The sequence below is a fragment of the Sceloporus undulatus genome, chromosome 2 (assembly GCF_019175285.1).
Source record: "Sceloporus undulatus isolate JIND9_A2432 ecotype Alabama chromosome 2, SceUnd_v1.1, whole genome shotgun sequence".
In the NCBI taxonomy this organism is placed as follows: Eukaryota; Metazoa; Chordata; class Lepidosauria; order Squamata; family Phrynosomatidae; genus Sceloporus; species Sceloporus undulatus.
In genome coordinates, this window is record NC_056523.1 from 66,157,983 (window position 1) to 66,183,834 (window position 25,852).

Sequence of the window (25,852 nt, forward strand, 5' to 3'; positions counted from 1 at the left end):
GGGAAAAGGCCATACAGGCATAAAGATAATAGCAGCAGCAGCAGCAGCAATAATATAATAGCACTTCAGTAGAAGAGGAGATTAGCAGGTAGCTTGAAAGACTGTCACTTCTCCTCACTGGGCTCAGACAGGATCTAGTTGTTTCCCATAAGGTTGCCAAGGGAAAAGACACTGAACTTAGAGAGGCATAAAAGGTGATCCACTGTTGGAAAGGCAAGTGTGGCATTAGGAATAATGCCTGGGCCTCAGCATGTTGTGGAGTCTCTTTCCTTTGAAGGTTTTTAAGCAGAGGTTGGATGGGAATCTGTTGGGATTGCTTTGATTGTGTATTCCTGCATGGCAGGGGGTTGGACTGGATCACCCCTGGGGTCTCTTCCAACTTCAGGGTACTATTATTCTAAATATTACATCTTTTGTGTAGTTCACATCCTGTAAATGAGGGGCTCCCAACCTGTGCTCCAAGGAGCCCTTATGGTTCCGCCTGCACTTCTCAGATGCTCTGTGGCTGCTCCAGGAAATTGAAATAAATAAAAATTGAATGAAATTAAAATCATAGAATCATAGAATAGAGTTGGAAGAGACCGCAAGGGCCATCCAGTCCAACCCCTGCCATGCAGGAAATCCAAATCAAAGCATCCCCGACAGATGGCCATCCAGCCTCTGTTTAAAGACCTCCAAGGAGGGAGTTCCACTACACTCCGAGGGAGTGTGTTCCACTGTTGGACAGCCCATAGACTAAGAATATATTCTTATATATATATTCCTAAACACCATTAACTTGTAAAGACATAGGGTAGGCCTTTAGGGGCTCCACCATAGAAATAAGGCAAGTCCAAAAGGTTGGGAACCCCTGTTATAAATCAAGGTGCACATATATGTGTTATTTGTTAATAGAGAGAGAGAAAAGCTGTAATAATAGGAACTACAAATTTGTGGCTCTCTCAGATGAGAAGTTTAGCATGTGATTCTCTGGCTTAAATTTCAGCAGGTTCTAGTCTATAAATGAGACTCTTTTTGGTAACTGCAACTCAGTTCTATAGAACCAGGGGATTAAGACTTTAAAAACTATTTATCTATTATCTATATACAACAAAACAGCTTTATTTTGTAAGGAACCTCACAGCTCTTTTAAGTTGGAAACTGTGGCCCGTTACAGACGGGCTTAAAAGTATGCGCACAGCGCGTACTAGGGTTAAGGCGGGGTGGTGCTTCTACACTGCCCTACTCCTAGTGCGCGCTGTGCGTGCACAAAATGGCAGCGGCCGTTCCACACGGCTGCCACCGTCAATACGTCACGGCCGCACCGCCTCCAAACGAGGCGTGCAGTTGTGACGTACAGTGGTACCTCGGGATACGAAATACCCAGCTTACGAAATTTTCGGGATACGAAAAAACCCCATAGGGAATTATTGTTCCGGGTTACGAATGTTTTTTCGGGTTACGAAAAAACTTTTGGTGCTTTTCGGCGCTATTTTACACGGAATCGCGGCTTTTCCCCATTAGCGCCTATGGCAATTCGGCTTACGAAGGCTTTTCGGGTTACGAAAGCGGCCGCGGAACGAATTATTTTCGTAACCCGAGGCACCACTGTATTGGGGTCGCGGCTGGGCGCCTAGGGCGCCCTTTCCACGACCCCGGAAGGAGCTCCGTTTCGGAACTCCTTCCTGGTTTGGTCCGCTGGGCGCAGCCTTTAGACGGCTGCGCCCAGCGGACCAAAGGAGAAAGGGGCCAAACGGCCCCTTTCTCCTTCTCCCCGCCGCCGCAGGGTCTTTTGCCGCTTCCCCGCAGCCCGGAAAGCGGCGGATCGGGGCTTCAGCGGCTGCCGCTCTGCACGCTGAGGCCCCGATCCGGCGGGGAAAGGTGCGCCTACAGGCCGCCCCTAAGGGGCGGTCTGTAATGGGCCAAAGTGCTCTTTATATTCCTTCGCTTTTTTACATACAAGTCTGGGAAATGTATGTCACAACTGGGAAGCAATCTCAATATACAACACATATATGTGCAGCAGACAAGCATGTAGTAAAGTTCCATGAAAAGTAAAAAAAAAACCAAAACACATAACTACCATATTTACTTGACTATAAGTTGAAACATTTATACCCTAAAATTGCCCCTAAAATCTTGGGTAGACTTATATAAGGGTCAATAAACCAGTAGTGCTTAGAAGGGTCCTAAAGCAAGCAAGCCTGATGCCCCAATCTCCAACATCAACTCCTTCTTTCAAGCCTTTGCTTCCTATCGGACAAACTCCACATTTAAATCCACTTGCATCTCTCTATGCTCCGTTTTGCAAGCCCTGGCTTCCTATGGAAACAAGTCCCCATTTAAATGCATTTGCTTCTTTCTCTGCTCTGCAAGACCTGGCTTCCCATGGAAAAATCTCCCCATTTAAATCCATCTGCTTCTTTCTCTTTTGCAAGACCTATCAAAAAAACTCTCTGTTTAAAACCATCTCTCCAGTCCCTTCTGTAAGACCTTGCTTCCTATGTAAAAAACTCTCCATTTAAAACCACTTGCTTCTGTCTCCAGTCCATTTTCCAAGACCTTGCTTCCTATGGAAACAACTCCCCATTTAAATCCACTTGCTTCCTTTCTCAATCCGATGTTAAAACCTCTCCTCCAGCACCTGGGAATTGTTTAGGAGCGGTCCAGAAAAGGAGAAGGAGGGACGGAAGTGGTATTTCCCCCTTTCTATCCTTCCTTATAGCCCCCCCCCCCCAAATTTTTCCCTAGACTCAATATGCAGCCCTAGGTACCTGGTATAAATGTTCCACTTTCCACCAGGCTGGCAGACTATTCCTATAGCATAGTGGCTGTAGAAATTTGTGATAAATTTAAACTTACAAAATTGTTTTGAAGTTTCTTTTTAAGATCATGCAAGAATGGAACATTTATTGTATGGTTATAATTTGGGAGAGGGAGTTCTGAAGATCCCAAAACCAGTCTGATTGCTAGTAAATATTTGTCTTGCTAGACAACACAACAACCATGGTTAACAGACAGGGTAAAAAAAGATTAAATATTATCCTGACAGTAGTTGAGGAAGAGACCTGAAGAAGAAGCAGGAAAGCTCATGGCTTGTTTATGCACATTGCACTAAACTATGGTTCAGCATAGTTAGTCAATGTGGCCCATGAGAACATGCAATACCATCTCTAAGGTCTGGACATGGGAATACATTGTCTCTTATTTAAAAGTGATGAAAATACAATGCACAGGAGAGCACAAATACATAAAATATCTTTGTAAAATTATTATTATTATTATTATTATTATTATTATTATTATTATTATTATTATTACATTTATTTATATCCCCCTTTCCCTCAAAATAACAGACTCAAGGCAGCTAATCTTTGGTTCCGGATATAGACATATGCTGTGGCAAATTGATATAATGGCTGAAAAGCCACAGACGATTCTGATTTGTCTGAACATACTAGAGCTGAAATGCTTAACTACTTCAGTTTCCATACCACACCATCATTATCTTTTTCAGTAAAAAAATGATCAAAAAGGTTTGGGTCCAGTAATTCCCCAGTGGGAGAAGAAAGACATGGAAGATATTTAAAATCTTAAATGCTTCACTGTGTTTAGAAATATTACAGGAAAAGGCTGGAATCACTGCCAAGTTAAAGCTTAGAAATTCATTTGTTCTGTCCAAGATAATGGAAACAAATAGTTTTATATTCTGTCACTTCAGTATAGTGTCTGAAATGCTTTACTGCAAACTATGGATGAAATCCAAAAACCTTAATATATGAATAGTAGACATCATGCAAGAGGAGAAGGCTTAACATAAGCAGTACTCATTGTATGCCACTCTTGCTTTAAAATACACAAGAAAATTGAGAGAATCTTCAGAGCAGCAAGAACTGTTAAGGAGTTGTTGTTGTTGTGTGCCTTCAAATAATTTCCAACTTAGGTGACCCTAAAACGGCACAGTGGTTAAATCCCGGTACCGCAGCCACAACGCTGCAAGTTTAATCCCACAGGGCTTCAGGCTGACTCAGCCTTCCATCCTTTCATAGGTCGGTAAAATGAGTACCCAGTTTATTGGGGGCCATTAACTAACACATTGTAAACCTCTTAGAGAGTGTTTAGTTCACTATGAAGCGGTATAGAAATGTAAAGTGCTATTGCTAAGATGAAACTATCAGGGGTGTTCTTGGCAAGTTTTTTCAGAGGAGGTTTGCCATTGCCATTGCCATCCTGTAAGGCTGGGAGAGTGTGACTTAACCAAGGCCACCAGTGGGTTTCCATGGCCAAGCCACATTCTAATCCAACGCTCAAACCACTACACCACTCATGCTAAGGAGTTAGGTAATATCATATTGCAAGCTGCAGACAAAATCCATGTGTTGAACTGGCTTCTTCTCATATCTGGGGGACTCTGGGTTCAAATCAGTTTGCAACAGAACATTTCATTCATTGTATGAGGAGTCAATACTGAAGCAGAGACCATAGCCATTTCATATATTGTGGAGAGAATAAATTGTTTTGAAATTTATAACTTGGCAGAAAGCACATGGCACATATATCACAGTGTTTCTGAACCCAGAAAATCAATTAAATCAGCACCTTTAACCACTGAAAATTGTTCTGAATGAAAAAACAAAGAGATGTTTATGTAAAGCAAGAAAAGAATGTAAAAAGAAAGGGTTTCTAAGTAACTTCATGTTCAAAAATTCATAGCAAGGGGGTAATCTTCAGAGGGTGTACCTCTTGTAAAAACATTAAATAAACTCTCTCACTGAAGTTCAAAGTGTACTGGGTCAGATGGTTAGGCAGTTAATTTTCATCTGGCTTTCTCCATTCAATAGGACTATATCTTTTCCCAAAAAGACAAGTAACATGCTCAAGGGAGAAGTAGTATATGCACCTCAAAACATGAGGCCACTCACTAAACAGTGAGTACCATGATTAAATCCTAAAAGAATCCATGAGCACTGCTGGAAGGTTCTGAAAAGACTGTTCTACAGGGAAGAGAAATGAAGATTATCTACGAAGTAAATTAAGACAAGACATCCAAAAATGCCTCTTTTGAATTGCATGGACACGAAAAGACAATCTCGTATGCTGCAGAAGAGATGTATAATTATGATGAATACAGTGGGCCCTTGGTATCTACAAATGTTTGCTTCCAGGTAAGTCCCCCCCCCCCCATGGATACCAAAATGTGTGTATGCTCACAGACTATTAAATGCAATTACATAGTTAATAGGTGCCCCTTATATAAAACAGTAAAATCAAGTTTGCTTTCTGAAATGTATATATTTTTGGAATATTTTCAAGCCGTGAATATTTGAATCCGTGGATAAGGAATCTATGGATATGGAGGACTAACCATATATTTGTTAAACAGTCATCCACAACTCTTTTCCAAATAGCTTGCTAACAATTAATATTCACAACATTTACATGTAACTGATTTTGGAGGGCTTATAAATTTTGAGATTATTATTAAAACATGCATTTTGACTGGACTGTAGATAAGATGGCTGGAAGAAAGGCCAAGAGGGTGGAAATTATAATAACCTATAAAACAGTAGTAAAATGCATAACAGTTTGAGCTACAGATGCCAAGTGAAAGCGCAACATCATGGATAAATTGAGGAAGAAGAAATAAAAGTGCCCTGGAATGACTGTAGGAAGCAGAAACAGTAGAATCCTGAATGACCTTTCATTCACATACCAATGCTTGGTTAATTTATTTACACAGTACTTTTAATATGCAAAGAATTGTAAAGTTTGCTTCAAAAGTCAGATTGTGTGATTCATAGTCTCTAGACATTTTTATTTTATGTAGTGGCTTCATTCTATTTTAACACACTAAATAGAGACTGTTAGAATGCTTCCCCTCTAGGGTTAACTGTAAAACTTAGACATATACTAAACATAACTTAACCACCAGATCAGTTCAGGACAAAATCTGGTGGGAATGGAAATAGAAATTGGGAGTAAGCAGAAACTGATTTCAATGAGAATAGTCCTCCACAGGAGGGGGAAAACACTTCTAGAGATCATGAATTTACATAGCATTATAAATCTGAGATTCTTATGAATCTGTAATAGAAATAACTAGGGTTTATTAAAAGAGATGCTCCACAGGAATTAAAATTAAAGTAAAACCAGAAGTGAGCAAGACATTAGGAAGAGTTTCATGATAGCAGAAGCTGTTTGACAGTGGAATACATTCCATTGGAGTGTGATGGAGTCTCCTTTAGAGGTTTTTAAACAGAAACTGAATGGCCATTGTTGGGAGTGCTTTGATGGTGTCTTCCTGCAGGAGTTGGCCCTGGTGGTCTCTACATAAAAGTAAAAAAAAAATCATGGAGGTGAGAGAATTCTTATTTTGAGGGGCAATGCTCTCATTAAGCCTCCTAACTGCAAGCATAAGTCCTACTGATTTCAGTCTGAACTGAAGTGTGTTTAATTTTACCAAAAGTGTATTCTTATTTATTGGCCTTTTTATCAAAGAAACTGATTGTAGCAATGCATACAGTTGTCTCCCCCGCATCTAGGGCAATCTATTGGTTGATGTTTAAAACCAGACCCATCTTTTCCCTCAGGGAAGGTAATATTTCTTACACAACAAACTTTGTAGCTAAACATTCACTTCTTGAGTCACAAGACAGAGGAAAACAACTGTGGTTACCCATATTTTGAGAAGAAAAATTGTACTCTAATAACTGCTCTCTGGTCATAGCTCCAAATCAATTTCCTGTAACAAAAATGTCAGACTTCAACATGAATATTCAAACATGAATGCTCAAACATAAAAAGATTTTTTCAAAATCAGGCCAAAATACTTAAGTTTCCATGGACCAATGAATAAGAAGACACTTTTGATAAAATTAAACACACTTAAGTCTAGACTAAATTCAATAGGACTTATGCTTGCAGTTAGAGAGGCTTAATAAGGGCAATGCCCCTCCAAATGAGAATTATCAAGCCTGCATACATTTAGTAATAAAACAATAAAATGGTAAAGTACAAAGATATAAAACTGAAAACTAAAATAGGGACAGTCCAAGGAACTGTTTTTCCCATCACCATATACAGATGAAAGTTGGACAGTGAAGAATGCATATAGGAAGACAATCAACTCATATAAGATGTGATGCTGGAGAAGAGTGCAGAGAATACCATGGAAAGCCAGAAATTCAAACAAATGGATCCTTGAACAGATGAAGCCTGAACACTCCCTAAAAGCCAAGATAACTAAACTGAGGCTGTTGCACTTTGACCATATCGTGAGAAGAGATAGGGTCACCATAAGCTGAAGTTGTCTCAAGGACAGTTAACAACAAGAAAATTCAGTGCAGGAACTTAGGGGCATGTAACAAAGGAGGTAAAATAAAATTTAAATACTGAATAAAAATGCTGCCCAACCAACAGCCAAACTCCCAAGGAATGGAAGGAAAAAGGAGGCAGAGGAAAACAGAAGAGAGGCCCTCACTGCTACTGCTAGTGCTGCAGGTCTGGACGATCCAGGAGAAGGGTGGTAGTGGCAGTGAAGCTATAGCAGACAAGATGCCAAAGCAGGCTGCATCTTTTCTTTCTGGTCTTCTCCTCCATGTTGAAAAACACAGCTGAGGAGTTTTGGATTTGAGGAAGCAAAGAGAACTGCCTATGATATTAGGGAGCCTAAGGATTAGAATATTAGAATTTATTATATTTTTTATACTGTAATATGTTTATTAAATTTGTGCTTATTGTTATTTTAAATCTGTCTCTGGCTGTCTCTTAAGCCTGATTTGGAGTCAGACCACGCATACCATGCTGTGAGCTGCCCTGAGTCCCAATTTTGGGGAAAGGGTGGGATGATGATGATGATGGCATAACACAGCTACACATAACACAGCTACACAGCCACATTTCAGGGGATCATCCTGAGGCCCAATAACCCAATCCAGGAAGACATGCATTGGGGGAACAAGGGCAGGGTGAGTGGCAAGATTCCTAGGAATTGGAGTTTTGGTGCCAGCCTACATAAAGGGATCAGTCACAGAAAGGCACTCTAGTAACACTCCAGTCACTTTCACAGTGCTATTCTGCACCTTTCCCAAAGCTATCATAATTTGTTTGTGTTTTAACATGAATTGACTAGATCTGTACACAATATCCTGACTATGCCAAGCCACAGCTTTATATAAAAGGTCTTATGATAATACTAGCTTTATTTCCAAAACAGAGATTGCTGTGGTAGGCAAAATAAACAGAACAATGAGGGAATCTGCCCACCCAAGAATGTTTTCCCATTTCATATTCCATGAGAATATATTTGAAGTGCAGTTTTTGTTCATTTGTCACTTGGTTGTTCCTTCAATAATTTCTGGATCTTTCTGGAGTACAGTACAAGATGTTATCCCATCTGAGTCTCAAACCTCTGCAAGACTGATTACATTCAACTGTGTCTGCATAGCATGGCAAAGCCAGGCATCTTATTGGTAACCACTGTTCAGTTGCTCCTGCTTGCAAAGAGAACAGTTAAACTGTACAGCTTTGCTTCACTGGATTGTTTACTGGGTTATCTAGTAGCTGGCAGCTTCCTTTCTCTGGTTTATACCCCTTCAACAAGCCAGAATGAAAATTCAAAGTTTGTTGTTAGCTTGCCTCTTTGTTTTGTTGGGAAGGAAGAAATAAAAAAAGAGGAAGCTGCCTGCTGCTGGACAACACAGCAAATAAATCATAGTGGTCTGCTTAGCTGCTGAATGAATTAATAACTACCATAAGTGACAGATTTGCCATTTGCTCATACCATGTAAACCCACCCTGTCACTTGTTAAAAGACTGTGCACTGAACTGTGTAGGGGTCTGAACTCAAGTCTTTCTGTGTAGATTTAGCAGTCTATTTCCTCCAGCAAACTTGCTCCAATGAAGTGCTCTGAGAGCAGTGAGAGTACTGATTTGTTGAATAAATCCACTCTCAACAAATCCACTCAATAACAGGCTAAAGGCCTGTTCTTGGCGAGATGAGGTTGCGAGGTTGCATTAGGTTAGGGACAGGAATCATGCCCCTCTGAAGATGTTGTTGGATTAAAACGTGCAGCATTCCTCTCCAGTGGCTATGCTTGCTAGGACTGCTGGGAGTTGCTATCCAACAACATATGTGGGAATTTATTATCCCCATCCCTCTATTAAACTTTCAGCAAAACCTAGAGCAGAATTTTAAGAGAGAGAAAGTTTCAGTTTTCTAACTGTGAATGAATGAGTTGAGCAAGAGACACACACCCCCTCTTTTTTTCATTCCTGGAATTCTCTTTAATTCAGTAGAGGAGTGCAACCTGCCATTTGCTGCTGGAAAGGGAAAGACATTTTGCATGTGTTCAGATATATTTACACTATATTATTGCTGGCAGGTTGAAAAAAGGTTTGGTTTGGTATAATCTGGGCCCCCTGTTTATCAGATTTTCAGTATATTTTCATTCATTTTTTACAAATTCTAGAGATCTAGTCTGGAATAGTGGTTTGAGTGCTGGCCTAGGACACCACAAGACCAGGGCTCAAATTCCTGCTCAAGCATGGAAACCCACTGGGTGATCTCAGGCAAGTAGTCACACTCTCACACTCAGAGGAAAACAATTACACGCACACACGCACACGCACACACACACACACACTTTTGAACAAATTACCTTAAATTTGCAATCACTTGAAGGCACACAGCATTACAGGTTCTAGATGCAACAGGTTCTAGATGGAACAGATTATGTAGAGGCTAGTTCTGATGAAACCATGACTTCTTAAATGCTGAATCCAACAACACAATGCCTGTCAAAGCCTCACATTGTTCCATTATTCTTTCCACCATATTCCAATTTGTATGCTTTCTCATATCATCTTTTAAAATCCAATCAAAATCTATCTGGAAAGTTAATTAGCTATAAATAATCTAATAAAGAAGAAGCAAGGGATTAGGGGAGGGATTAGCAGTAAATTTACAAAATACTAGTGCTGAGTGTTCATTTCCCCCAAATCTGATGACCTTGACAGGTCAGGGATACGCCTGAGAGTCCCTATGGCTAGCCTTGCAGGAAGTCACATCTCCACTGGCCTGAGAGGAGTAAACATTTCTTCAAGATATGCAGTCTACCAACCCTCAAATACATTTTGGTACTTGCCTGAAAGGTAGTACAAGAATAAACACTTATCCAAAGAGCAACAACAGAAATGACAATGCAAAATGTCTCAATACCCTAATGACACAGTGAATTTGTCATCAGCTGCTGAAGCAAAATAAAAATTTACAATACAGTATACAAATAGTATTCTAGAAACCTTTGAATACTTCCTAGGATTTTTCCATACTGTATTTTTCTTAAATATATTGATAGAACAATTAAGTTCCCGTATGGTATCACAACTGCTTCATGTCCAATATATCTCTGTTAAGATTTCTGTTAAGAATCCATAGAGCAGGGGTTCCCATCATTTTTGACTCGCACAGCCCTTATTTCTATGGCAGAGCTCCTAAGAGGCCAAGCCTATGTCTTACAAGTTAATGGTGTTTAGAAGTATATATAATAATATATTCTTATTCTTTAATTTCATTCAGTTTTTCTTTCTTTCATTTTTCTGGAGCGGCCCCGGCACACCTAGGAAGTGCACATGGAGCTTTAAGATCTCCTCAGAGCACAGATTGGGAAACCTTGCCATAGAGTATTTTAAAGATTCTGTTTGATCCCAAAAAAACCCTTTTCTCATTAAAGAAAACTGCTAAATCTCTTTCAATTGAGACAAAAGCCACATAATTTGTAAAAGTTAGAATAAAATCAGTCCTCTCAGTGGTATTCTACAGAACAGCTACACATCTATATTATGATATAAGGTAAGACGCACAGATGTTTATTAGAAAAGAAAAATGATTTTCATTCAAAAGAAACCCTTCTGCCTCTGTTGAATACATTCTACTTACTAAAAATTTGTTTTAGACAAGCTCAATGCATTAAATGAAAAAGAAGTGAAAATAAGTCTCTTTGCTCTTGTACAAATGAAACAATGAGAAGTATTACAAAGGTTACTAAAGTAGCACAAGGCATTTTGAGACCATGCAGTATGAGTATCCCACAAGATATTTAAGAAGAAAGGATATCTTGAGTGAGAAGAGTGGACTGAACAGCCCACAACAGTAAAGAGAAAAGATGGTGGAGGATGTGCCTGGGGTGAGTGGAGGGAATAGGAACAGGAAAATTGGTTCAACAGAAACATCAGTACACTACATGCATGAGCTGTATGTGCACATTCTCTGTGGATTCATAGCCTTTGAGGACAAAAAATGTAGTACTAGAATTTTAATGCAGAAATTGCTGGTGCGTTCACCTATCTGGTGGCCCTAAGGTGCAAAACTGGTAGTCTGCAGCAACTGCAGAGTAGTAGGATTCGATACAACAATTCTTAGTAGCGTTGCCCTACAAAAACCATATTTAATCCACAAATAATTTAAGTCAGTCATCGAGATCATATCATTAATACTGTCAAATTTCTCACTCATGCATTCAGAAAGTTGTATTGGGGTAATGAACCTGGGAGAAGATGTTGGTTGTGTAAAGAAGCTCCTTTTGTGTATTAGAAGCTACCTTTGCCACATATCTCACACACTAGGTATGCATGTACGTATGTGTCTGTCCATGCTCGTACACAGGGAGATCAGCTAGGAGCTTTCAAGTTATAGGAAAAGAAAAAGATAAGGATGTATATGAATTTGAGTCAGTTATTCTCTGAAATTTGCATAACCATGTGCTGCATACGTTGAAAGTACAAGCTATAAAGTTGTCCCATTTTGGAAGAAAGGTAGGATACATACAATAAATACATAAATAAATACATACATAACAGTAACACTGTATAAAGCAATCCAATTCATGTTTTATGCCCATCAGTAACATTAGGGTTACTGGGATTGTGTCTGTTAAGCAGTTTCAGTGAGATAAAGAGATCCTGTCAACTATTAAATAAAATGTAAAATATTAATCTAAGCTGTCCATTTGAGACAGGAGAAGAGAGGGGAGTAATCTTGCCAAAATGTCTTTAAAACACACAAAGTGACTTGCAATTCAAGTTGATGAACATAGCAGTCAGATTGAAGCATTGTCTAACAATTATAATGAAATGTGGTTGCCTACAATAATAATGGGGAAAGGAAAATAAGTAGCAACCTGATTGTTCATGGGACATCTATATTATTTGCATAAGCAGAACCTGGTCTGCCATATAATTTCAAAAATAGCAATTATTGCAAGCCATCTAATTGAACATGCGTTTGGTCACAAATTATTGTGCAGTTTATGATCTAAGAGTAATTTATTTTAAATGTGAGTTAGTATTAGTCTTTATAATATATTATTTCTGTGTTAATGGAACTTGAATGAATATACAAACATGTTTGACTTCATCTGTTTTGCCTTCTGTGTTTAAAGCACATACCTCAGCAGCTTGGGTCTCCTGATGCAACAGAGTCAGACCTGTGAGATCTTCCAAGAAGGAATGTGAAGAATTAAAAACCTTTGCTAGAAAGTTGAAGCCTTCCCTTTCATATTGTTCAAGGACCTGAAAAAACAAAAAGAGGAGGAAAATATACCCCACAATCCGAGCCATCAAATTGCCTGTTTGCAATTTGCAACAGAACAGCATAGCAAAATAATTTAGCCCTTTATTTAACCTTGTGTGTAATACAGAAATAGTTTTACTTATGCTAAAGGAGAATAATAAAAGTAATTTTATATTCTCTAAATACATATTGCAATACTCCACTTTTCAGGGACAGACATATATGAAATGAAATCCTAAGGCTGACTGAATCATTTGCACTTGTGAAATTCAGCAGTGCCTCTTGCATGCAGTGTCCTCTCTTGTCCCAGACTGCATTTGTACATAACAAGCATTATCTTGGTTAAGATGAATGAAGCAATTCCAGTGAGTGATGCATTAGAATACGTTATATTTTACTTCAGTTTAAACAAAACAGAGTTCTGCTCTTGGCCCATGTACAGTTAAGCTTGATCCAGTTCTCTTTTTGTGGTTATTCATGTAACAATATTCATTTTGAAAACATTCTTTGAATAGTCATTCCCCTCATCCACTGATACCTTCAAGAATGTTTAGCAGCACAGCTAGGCTTTCTACTATGGCAGCTATGAGGAATCTCATCTACAGCTACTGGTAAAGTCTTCAGTAAAACAGGTTTGTGTATATTCTTATGAACTTCAGACACACTACTGGAAGAACTGTGAACTGTTTCTAGCTAATTGGACTATATGTCAAAGAGTCCAGGAACCTATTCAGTAGCATTAACTAGCTAGTTAAAATAAAGCTTCCAAGTAACGTGAATGGTAAGGGCAATAACAGCAAACATAGTAAAATTCCAGAAAATGAGTTTCATGTTTTGAGCTGTATATTAGGACAGACATCGCCATCAAATTGCATTATAGGAAACCTTAATTTTGCAAGCAAGATAGAGACTAGGGTGACATTAGCAGAAGACTCGGAGCAAATCTAACAGAACATGGGACAGAGCTGAAAGCTTACGTCATGGCAATTATTCTTTTCTGCCACCACTGTATCTTCAAGGAGCCACTCAGTGGAGCGGTTTCGAGTGGTGAGAGGTCTGTTACATTCTGGCCCCTGAGACGATAATATAAACCACTCAACAGGCTGCTGTGAAGAATATGGGTGGCACTTGGCAGATAAAAGTGCTCAGGTCCATTCCTGCTCAGACACAGTGGATGTAACTTTGGTCCAGGAATAATGGGTTGTTTTTAATCTGCACAGCTGAAGGATGTGAACAGGATCCTTAGAGAAGTGAGAGCCATTACATGTCAGCTAGAACCTTTCCCTTCTTGGTTCATTAAAAGGGCCAGAAGGGGACTGGCCAAGTGTGAATAGAGCAGTCAAAGCCTCATTAAAACAAGGCACAGTTTCAACATGCTTAAAGGAGTGTAAGGCCTCTGTTGAAACACCATTTCTTGGATACCTCTATAAAGGAAAAATATCGGCTAGTGTCCAACATTCTTTTTTTAGCAAGGTATTAGAGCATGTGGTGGCCTCCTAACTTTCGTGATACCTGTATCAGGCCGATTATCTTGATCTATTTCAGCCTGGTTTCAGACCTGGCTATGATACAGGGATGGATTTAGTCACCTTTGTGGTTTATCTATGCTGGAAACTGGACAGAGGAGTGTGTCCCTGTTGGTTCTGCTGCACCTCTCAGCAGCTTTTGATATCACTGAACAAAGTGATATCTGGGCCTTTGAACTTCAACCTCAGATCTTCAAAATAACTTATAGATAATGCCTTTTTCCTGGTTGCCATCCACCTCACCTCAGAACCTATCTCACCACACAAAACAGGAGTACCTAAAATACAATGTTCTGTTCCAAATAGAGAAAGATCACTTTTCTTGCTTGGAAAAGTATGATAGAAGGGTTGAAAACAGAATTTAGGCAAGGTACCAAGAAGGTGTTAAGACTAAGGCACTGCAAAAATTAGGTGATTCTAAACAGGAATTGGGGTTTTGTGTGGTGTTGCACAGGATGCTCAGACTTCATGTATGGCAGCTCCCTCAAAACCTTCTGATAGTGCCTAGAGAAACACTATACTTTATAAACAGGTGTATATACACATTTTTAAATGTTTGAAAGGGTTTTTTATACGCTTTCTTAACATTATATTGTTATATACTGCCCCAAAATTATTTCTATTCTGTGCAACAAAATATTTTTATTCTATTTTATGCAACAACTTCTCGCAGCGGCTTTTTTCATAACATAGCACTTGGAATAATCCACATGGCATAGCGCCACATTCCCTAATAATGTTACTGTAACTCTCTTTCCCAGTGATTATTTTTATTAAAGATGCTATTCATCTATTTTGAAGGCAGCACAACAAAAATGCATAATGGAGGCCAGAGTTTGCTTGCAGATAGAATCACAGACATCTCTCTCTCTCTCTCTCTCTCTCACACACACACACGAGACACTTGTAATTAAGATTTAAGTGATTCAGTGTGGATAGGGGGCAAAGGAGTCAACCCTCTTCCAAACTGTAGCCTTCTATCACCTTTGAACATAGGGTACACAGTCCTCTGGAAGGATGGGCAACACAACATAGTGGGCTATGTATAATACACCCATGCCATTCCATAAATAAAAGTGCCATCTTGCACAGAGGGTGTTTAGTGTAAGGAACATCACCTTGGATTCTAAAAAATGTTTCAGATATTCACATATAAAAAGAAAAAATAACCCAAGGGTATAGAATAATAACAAATTTCCTGGATTTCAACATTCTATTCCACTCCAACAATTCTATAAATAAGCTTTATATTGGAGGCCACAATACTACTTTGTACTGCATCCGAAGAACTAGATTTACAGCCATGAAAATTCATGCTAAAATAAAAAGCAGTTAGTCTCAAAGGTGCTGCCTCGTGCCTTTTCCCCCCTCCTTCTCCTTTATTCCTTTGTATGCATCAAATCTAAAGGTAGTGATGTCCTTATGTTGGTCCCTTAAAATCTTAGGTTATGCTCAGGAGATCTTAGGTGTAACTGTTGCCCAAATTTAATCCTGGAGAAGTGCAATTCCCATTCCTTGGGTTATGTTCTCCCAGAGACAAAGAACATTGGCAGGTAGCCAGACATAAATTCCCCTGGTTTTAAACAAATGAAATTTTAAACATTATTTGAACATACCCAGCTCTTTCTTCTTCTTTGTGTTTAGTATTCTACCATTACTGGTTGAAATGCACATGTTACTCATCCTGTTTTATTTCATATATGCATATCTGTCTTCTTTCTCTGACATCTGAGCTGCCTGACTTTATACGTGCTGAAATAACACATTTGTTCAGAGACATTTGTACACCTGGGCTGCTGTTCACAACCCAGAATGTTTATGCTGGACATTTACTTGGAGGTCAATGAATTTATGAATATAATTCCTCTTGGGATGTTTTTTTTTTACTTTTTCCACAACATGAAATGCAGCTCCTCTTGGGAGCATAATCTCAATATTCAACAGTTGCTTTTTTCAGATTCTACAAAAGGATTCTAACACTTCTTTATAAACTTCTCACTATTTGCTCTGAATAGTTCCTGAACAGGATTGCACCAAAAATCTAGTGATCATGATAATCTCTAATTTCTGTATTGTTTATCACCCCCATTTACTTGCAATACCCTCTCCCACCCACAAACACTCCTTTGCAGCTGAGTTTCACTCTGTATAGCAGGAAGAGAAAGACAGCTGTCAGGAAGAGAAAGACAGCTGAATGTTGTCCCAAAAGAGTGTACTCAGAGAACTTCAAAATATATTTACACTAGTTTCATAAAAGCTATACTGTATAAACAATGCTCACCTAACCAATTTATGCACCTAAAAGACAAGCTGTGATCGCCATTAGAGTTCAGAATATCTGCCCTAGAATCTTAGGCACAATTTCTAATAGTTTGGGTTATGGAGAACTACCAAGCTGTAATAATGATTTAGCATGGAGGTAGATTTCTTGTCCATACAAATGAACTTCTATTTTCATAGTTCTCAAACTGAATAGGTACACTCTACAATAGGTACACTCCAATATGCACCCCTCTCTACCTATGTGAATTAAATCCTAGCTGTGCATAAATTCACAATATGGTCTCAGGCAAGTCATATTCCTAATTTTCCTGTATATAATTACTTCCTAATGGCCAAAAAGTCAAAAAAAGGATTTTAGAAAACAGTTTACATACAGTGCTTTTAGTTTGGAGTGCTTTGAAAAGAAGTGTAATAATGAAGCAATGTATAACAGGCAATAGCAGCATTCCACCTCTTACCTCTCTGCATCTGAACTCAAGTTATGGTCTGTTACAGACTGCCAAAATAACGCTGCTTTGGGTCTCTTTGGAGGTATGCTATTAAATAATGCATGGGTCCTAAGAGTCTGGAGGTCGCGCCAAAGCCACACTCCATTCCTAAGCACTGGAGTGCAGCTTTGGTGCAGCTTCCAGATTCATAGGATGCATGCATCATTTAAACAGCATACCTCCAAAGAGACCCCAAGCAGCTTTATTTTGGCAGTCTGTAACAGGCCCAAGTCTTCTTATCACTCTGGATTTGAGAAGACATAACTTGGTTTCAAGCTCGATTTGCTCTCCACCTCATTCATTTGTCTTTTGGTCAGTCCATGATATGTATCTATAGAACTCTCCTCCAGCACCACATTTCAAATAAGTTGAATTTCTTCCTGTCAGCTTTCCTCACTGTCCATCTTTCAAAGCCATACAAACAAATCAGAAATACTCTGCATAGATGATTCTGACCTTGGTATTTAATGATTTAATGTCTAGATCAAGGGAAGTAATAGTGCCACTCTATTCTGCTTTGGTCAGGCCCCACCTGGAATACTGTGTCCAGTTCTGGGCACCACAATTAAAAAAGGACACGGAGAAACTGGAGCGTGTCCAAAGGAGGGCGACTAAAATGGTGAAAGGTCTGGAAACCATGCCCTATGAGGAACGACTTAGGGAGCTGGGGATGTTTAGCCTGGAGAAGAGAAGGCTAAGAGGTGATACGATAGCCCTATTTAAATATTTGAAGGGATGCCATGTTGTGGAGGGAGCAAGCTTGATTTCTGCTGCTCCAGAGACTAGAACATAGAACAATGGATGGAAGCTCCAGGAAGAGAGATTCCACCTCAACATTAGGAGGAACGTCTTGAGAGTAAGGGCTGTTTGACATTGGAACACACTCCCTTGGAGTGTAGTGGAGTCTCCTTCCTTAGAGGTCTTTAAGCAGAGGCTGGATGGCCATCTGTCGGGGATGCTTTGATTGTGATTTCCTGCATGGCAGGGGGTTAGACTGAATGACCCTTGTGGTCTCTTCCAACTCTACGATTCCATGATTCTAGAAACAGCAAAATTACAAGAAACAACTTATTTAGATACAGGCATAGAGACCATGAAGGGATTAAATGTACAGAAAACCAGATTTTTTTCTTTACAGGGTCTCTCTCTCTCTCTCTCTCTCTGCCAGATTCAATAAGACAGGAGGGGCCTAGCATGAAAATTATGATGGGAAGAAAAGCATCACACATTCAGCAGATGTTGTCTTGTTTTAATCTGCCTACAAGAAAATGTTGTACCTTTGTCAGGCATGGAATGTGTATGTATGGGCATTTATTTGCTCAGCCGAAAGCCCTCATACAGCCATGGTACTTTTAGAATGTCAGCCCCTTTAGGACTGAAAGCTAGTGGTCTCCCCCTCAACTTGTGTGTTTTGGATTTCAAGGGGAGTAAGTCATAGCAAGTCTTTCTCCTTCATTAATTTTTACATATTCTGTTTTCTGACAATATTATTTGAAATGAGCGACAATAAACATTTTTATATCCCTTTAGGATGTTTCTGCTGAACAGCCAGACTAAATGTGCCAAACAGCCACAGAGCAGCAGCAGTAGTGGTAGCTGGCACTAACAGAAGATCTCTAGGAGACAACAGCAGTGGCACCATAACTATTGCTTGTTAGTACTGCATAGAGGTAGCCACGGTAAAGCCCTTCTGAATGACTTTTACAATGAAAACTCTATGATGGGACAATTCAAAATGGAAAAAAAGAGCCAGAACATGAAACACTCAAGTAAGATGGCACTCAATGAGCTACTAGGACAACTATGAGATACTAGGGCAACTATGAGTGGTATTGTGGCTAATGAATGCAACTGTTCAGTAACTTGCTCACACAGACAAAGAAAACTACCTTAATCATCCATGCAAACAAAGGAGATGACAATAAAAAGAAGAAGAAGAGAACTCTTCCACAAAATCTGAGAAAGCCAAGGCAAATTGAGGCCAAGAATGGGGATAATCGGTAGGGGAACACATGGCCAAGTAGAAATTAAAAGGAGTCAGGCAAGGCTGCATTTTATCACCCTACCTGCTTAATTTGTACACTGAACATATAATGCATAAAACTAAATTAGACTTTGAGGAAGGAAGCATGAAAATTGGAGGAAGGAACAGCAACACAGCAACAATTTAAGATACGCACAGGACAACATACTAGTAGCAAAGAAACAGCAAAGACTTGGAACAATTACTGAAGAAAATCCAGGGAAAAAGTGGTCTAAAGTTGAACACTAAAAAATGAAGATACTGAGAAACTGAGACCTCTTTCATAATTTGGCTCCATCATTAATCAGAATTGAGACTGCAGTCAAGAAATTTGAAGAGGAGGACGATTTGGAAGGACAGCTATGAAGGAACTAGGCAAGATTCTGGAGTGTAAATATATATACAACAACTGAATACTAAAGTTAGGGTTGCCCATGCCATGGTGTTAGGAAGAAAATAAACGTGTTTGTGATATGGCACTGGAGAATGTCTACAGGTAGTATGGACTACTAAAAAGACAAATAAATGGGTCAAAAGAAAATCAACCCTGAACTAGGAGCCAAGATGACAAAACTGAGACTGTTGTATCTTGGACACATCATGATAACACATGAAACAACAGAGTAGACAATAATATTTGGTAAGGTGGAAGGCAGTAGGAAAAGAAGAAGATTGCATTCCAGATGGATAGACTCAGTGGTGTCCCTGGTTAGTGTGTTACCTGTTGCAGACAGCTGCTGACAGATTCTCTTGCCTCCTCTCCCTCCCCAGACACTGTATCACCCTGGCCAGGCAAGTCAGTCAGTGGGAGGGAGGGGACAGAAGGAATGTCTTCACCCCTCTTGATGCTCTGTCACAGGACTTCCTCCCCAGGGAGAAAGCCCAGAAATGGCGCAGCTAGGAAGAGTTTGTGTTTGCCTCTCCTGCTCCAAAGGGGGAAGAAGGCCCAACCAGGTGTCACACTTTCCCTGAAGTGTCACATGATACAGTCCACACCTCCTGCAAGCTCCCAGTGATGCCACTGGATAGACTCAATCAAAGAAGCCATGGCCTTGCAAGACCTGAGGAGGACTTTTGATGACAGGGTAACTTGGAGGTCTCTCATTCATAGGGAGACACAGCGCTGGATGCTTGGACTGCTGCTATTAATAAGCCCAATTTTCCACATGGTTCAAGTGAGAAATCCTCACATCTCTAAGATGCATTCCTGCCTTTTCACACAACCTAGTTTTAGATCTAGTGGCTCAACAGACAACATACAGCAAGATTAGCCATGGACTGAACTTGGGATCCCTAGCTTCTGATTAGACTTTTCTCAACGTGTGAGTACTACCAGAGTTTTGTCCATACTCATTGCCACTTTCCACATCCGAAGATAAAATGCCCCTACTTGCATGAAGGTTTTCTACGTGAACAAGAACTCAGGTTTTCCCAAGGTTTTGCTCCTTGTGAATAGGAACTTCTTAGACACTTCATTTTCCACTTGAGGAAGTAGGAGATGCGGGGGGGGGGGGGGGGGGGGGGGGGTACTGTCTTATAATTAAAGAAGGCAAGGTAACACCTAAATATCCTGCTGTCGCAGCCAGGAACAGATGTCTCTCATGAAGGCTAGGCCAATCTCAGTCTACCATGTGCATAACCCAAGATATAATTCATAACATGAATTATATGAGTCATATAACACGACTCACTTATGGATTCCTTGTTTATTACTGTGAGAATACATGACTGCATAAGCAAAATTACATCTGTATTTATTATTTTATACAAAAGGATATTACACAGCCATTATATATGTTTATTAATAAAAGATAAAACTTATGAAACTGACTGCAGGCCAGGTGCAAACAGGAAAAGGGGGAGAGAAAAGAAAAGGTCTATGTTAACATATTTTTGATAGTTACTGACAACAAGCCAGCAAAGGCATCATTTTTGGCTGCAGTCCCCAAGTGCTGGGATACAGTACTTTCTCCTCACTTTCCTGTAATTACTATTTTAAATAAAAACAATCAGTACATGGAATAAAATATCCTCAGATGATGCAACTATAAAAGCTTCCTGTTATAATCCATCTATAAGGACTGCTGTTTTGATATAAGTAGGATGATCTGCAGTATTATGAAAAGTGTTTGGTTTATTCTCAGTTTGCTGTAAAAGAGCTCATAAATGTCAGTACTGAAATGTAATGCAGATTATTTCTGTGGTGTGATTGATGGCAAGCAGAAATATCTGCCTACTGTATGGCATGTTCGAAAGGTATCTTGCCAAGCAAATGATGCTTCTCCACTCCATCTCATTTTATTTCAGTTTCCACTTTTGGACTGCAAGACTCTTTATAAGTTTCAAATATCACTCATTTGTGTCATTCTGGCTTGTAACAGTCTCAAGAGAGTCGTATGCTGGCTGCACTTCCTGGCACAGCTATTCTGTTCATTATTCCTATGGAAAAAGAGTTTCATACCAACCATACTGGGTGGATTAAAATATGTAGTACAGATCTAACTTTGAATTAACTTTACTGGATAGAAAACTACATGAAACAGAAATTAAGTAATACGGTTAACAAAAACAAACTACATACTACAAACTACAAATTACCACCCACCCACCCCCCCAAAAAAACCTCTGCAACTAACAGAACAAAAAGAGAAAAGATTGCTCCAATTATCTCTTCTGCAGGTACATTTAATCTTTAAATTCAACCCTTCTCTGTCTTACCTATTAATTACATTTTGTCTAGCTTTAGGAGCTTTGCCTTTACTAACTTTCCAAGAAAGTTTTCCAAAGGCTGTTCTTTCCAGATTCAGGACACTGCAAGAGTGGGATGTCTTAACTTCTGGTATTTTTTTTGCTAATTGCTTTCATTATTTTTATGTAGCTCGATCTCTTCTTTATCTTTCCCTCTACCCCAAAAGATGATAATGGCAACACTATCAGTTTATGGTCTGTAGCTGTAACATTGAAAGATGTTACAGGTTGAGCTTCCCTTTACCAAAATGGGACCAGAAGTGTTTAGCATTTCAGATTTATTTTATTTTTATTTTATTTTTTTGGATTTTGGAATACCTGAATTTGTATATTAAAAATACTTAGTGAATGAGGAAAAAAAGGCTTTGTCACACATCCAATGCTCCTTTTCTCAAGGTGCCAGAAATTTGACAGGGAACAGAGAAGAAGGAAGGCTGGGAGGACTCAGGTTCCTGCAGCTCACACAAAGCCCCTGTAAAAAAAAGATGGCCCAGATGCTTCCCCAGCTATCAGTACACTTTCAGCACTTTTAGGAAAGTATGTAGCCCTTATCGCTGGGAAGGGAGGGACCCAATGATACCAGAAAAGTGTGACCACACTCAACATTACAAGACCTATTAAAGGGGGGCAAGGGAATTAAGACCCCAACCATGATCTAATTCAGTGGTTCCCAACCTGTGGGTCGGGACCCCTTTGGGGGTTGAACGACCCTTTCACAGGGGTCACCTAAGACCATCTGAAAACACATATTTGCATGTAGCAATGAAAATAATTGTATGGTTGGGGGTCACCACAACATGAGGAACTGTATTAAAGGGTCGCGGCATTAGGAAGGTTGAGAACCACTGATCTAATTGCTAAGGGGGGCATATAATCAAATACTGTACCTATAAATAAAATAATCTAGAACAATGTGATTTGAAGTGGTGGTCTGTGAACCAGTGACAGTCCATGAGCTATACATTGTTGGGTCATGGTAAGTTTCCAAGACAGAAACAACTGTAGTTAACAAGCACAAAATAGTGAGATCCCTGGCACACTGGAGAAAAACTCTGCCGGGTCCCTACATCAGATAACTTGAAAAGCTCTGCTCTAGAATATGCCACTGGTCAGTCAAAAAAATAAATAAAAGAAAATGAAGCACAACAGACTAACTGCTCATTCCAATGGGCTTCTGCAGCTATGGAGCAAGCAGAGGTATGTACATGTAGAAACACAGAATCCTAGAGCTGGAAAAGACCACAAGGGCCATCAAGACCAAGCCCATTCTGTCATGCAGGAATACACAATCAAAGCACTACCACCAAATGGTCATCCAACATGTGTTTAAAAACCTCCAGAGGTGGAGACTCCACCATCCTCTGAGGCAGCATATTGCACTGTTGAACAACCTCCTAAAGGAGAGGGGATGAGATTATGGGGATCCATGGAATACTTTTAGAATGAAATGCAAAGTTGATGTTAGAGTAGCTATAAATTGTTGCAGATTAGCTACTAGACACATCAGAAGGTACGATCCAACTATCGAATCAGCATGAGAAGCAGGGGCCAGGGCAGCTTGAGACAACTTTAACTGCCCAGGCTCAATGCTAAGGAATTATGGGGACAGTAGTTTTGTGAGATATTTAGCTTTCTGTCAGAGAGGTCTGGTGCCACAATAAACTACAATTCCCAGGATTCCCTAGCACTGAGCAAGGGCAGTTAAAGCGGTCTCAAATTGGATTATTTCTGCAGTATGTTTTGGACCTCTGTGCAGCCTCTAGCAGTTGTACCTCAGTCAGTGCCTTATATTATTTTCTTATTTGCTAGTCATAATTGCTTAAGTTGTCATGCTATATAGTTTTTTTACTGCTGCCTCATATTTAATGCTACTCCCTATTTATAATTAGATATTGCTTTTTACCTTCTTGTCTATCATTTCAGCAAATTTTAAATGTTCTTTCCTTTTGAGTATGCTGCTGGTTCAAAAATCATTATCCTAGGCCACTGGCACTATATATCCAGTGGGGAACAGAAAAAGATGCAATTATCACCATTTAGGTATTAGTAAATACCATGGTTTCTGGACTGTGAGAATATAGTCTTCATTTTGTCTGCGATGAAATCTTTCATCAGACAGGAAAAGCATGGTTCTAGTGTTACAAAGAGGGAGGAAAACCTTTGTATTCCTTTTTTCAGACTGTGCACAGTTTTATAAATTTCCATTGTGGTCCTTCTTGACTGTCTTAAACTAAAAATAGTTAAAGCATGTAACTCTTTTCTCATAGGGGAGTTGCTTCACCATCACCATCTCACTTCCCAATCACTTCTGCTGTCCTTTGCTTCTCATTTGCCAGATTTGCAATATGTCTTCTGAGATACTATTGTGAAACCCCGACTTTATGGGTTCTGGCAATGAAACAACTCTTTAAGCCTTGAAAGCACACACATTATACCTCAAACCTGGCAACAATAAGGGAGATTAGTGTCATCACAGAATACATATGCATTAATGAAATGAAGGTTCAAGAAGTTTTTTAAATTATTTGGGAAAACATCCATGGAGGAATAGCAAAACAGAAAACAAAAAATATGAACAGTCTTTAGAATGTAATATATTTGCTTAAGACCAAAACTAAAACAATCAGGCTGTTTACACAAGTCAGATTAAGACCATGTTAAAAAAAACACACACACAAATTGCAAATATATATTTTGGCTATTAAAAATGTCTCTTCCAAGCAACACATCACCTTTTTAAAAGGACTTCATTCTGAAGTTTGTTTACAAAAATACATCAAAGTACACACTAGATTCACAAACATTCTTCCAAACAGGCACTGATCAGGTCTAGACCTTAATTTAGCTGCTACATCATGTGCCCTGACAATGTATCCTAAAACCCATGTAGACATACACTCTATCCTACACTGCAACAGCAGATCTCTGGATTAAATTCAGGGTTCAAACAGTGCTGAAAGATTAATAGACACACCACTTTCCACACCTAACTCATAATCCATCAATTAAAACATGGGTCTATTAATTGAAATATTGTAATATCGCTGGAAGATTTTCAATAAAATCTGTTTAAACAATTTAAAATTTAAAACAATAAAAATAATGTAAGCAACTGAAAAGCATATTAAACAGTCAGAACAATGTAAAAAATATGAAATGTTAAAAAGTGAAAAAAAAATCTAGAACCATTTATATAGGTTTGGATGAAATCATTAGCATCCAAAGGTTTTAACAAAGGATCATTTAATAAGGATTTAGTAAGAATGCCACATTTTAACTAGTGTCAAAATGAAACCGACATCAGTACCAATCAGGCCTTTAAGTGAAGAGCATTCCACAACTAAGGTGCCACAACTGATAAAGTCCCTCTACAAATCGCAAATAGTGCATTGCTTTCAGTGCGGAGTCAGAGAAAAGATCTTTTCCAGCAGATCTCAACCCTTGGAAGCTATATATAGGGTGAGGTGCTTCTTCAAATATCAAGAGCCCATGCAGTTTGGGGCTTTAAATGTCATTATCAGTTCCTTTTATTCATACTGGAAACCGTTTAAAAGACTTGATTATTTGGTATACATCTCAAATTAATTTAGTTTTAATTTAGTTAGCTGAGCGATTACTAATTTTATTTACTTATTTGTATTTGCATATTGCACCACAACAAAAAGTTCTTTAGGTGGGTTACAGCAAATTAAAATTGAATATGAAAATGTCACAAGAATGTATTTTCACTGAACATTTGACAGCCAAAATATATAAACTGTTGTTGAGATTTGAAATTAAAGGGAAACAGATTAAGGAATGTATGGTGAAATAGGCTTAAAAATTGGTTCCCCAATTGAAATGGAACAATGGGAAAGAAAAAGTGAGGAAAATGGGGGAAAGTGGTGTGTGTATCTGGTCACAATAGTTCAAATGCAAGTTGCTTCCATTCAGTAGCATCCCTGGGGGGCTGTGGGCCACAGTGGGGGACACCCCAGAAGGGAGGCGACACCCCAGAAGAGGAGGTGACACCTAGTCAGGCCCCCACCCCTGCAGGAACTACTTAGGCCCTCACGGGTGCTGCTCTGGGCCTCAGGGGGGTCTCTAGGATGTGCAGGAGGGGCTTTCCCAGTTGCACAGCCGCTTCTCCTAGTCAAACAGCAGTTTCCACAAGCCTCGAGGGGGGGGGGCTACAGCCCAGGCGGGTAGTGGGCGGCCGTTTCCACAGCCTGGGTAGCCATTTTCATATGATCCC

The 25,852-nt window shown here is 39.4% G+C and overlaps 1 protein-coding gene across 1 annotated transcript in view; it reads right to left on the minus strand.

Moving 5' to 3' along the window:
- ATG7 (autophagy related 7) overlaps positions 1 to 25,852 on the minus strand; it is a 167,606-nt gene that overhangs the window by 67,328 nt on the left and 74,426 nt on the right. Inside the window, exon 14 of the mRNA XM_042447472.1 lies at positions 12,427 to 12,549. Coding sequence (XP_042303406.1) covers positions 12,427 to 12,549 — 123 coding nt within the window. The remainder of the gene's footprint in view (positions 1 to 12,426; positions 12,550 to 25,852) is intronic.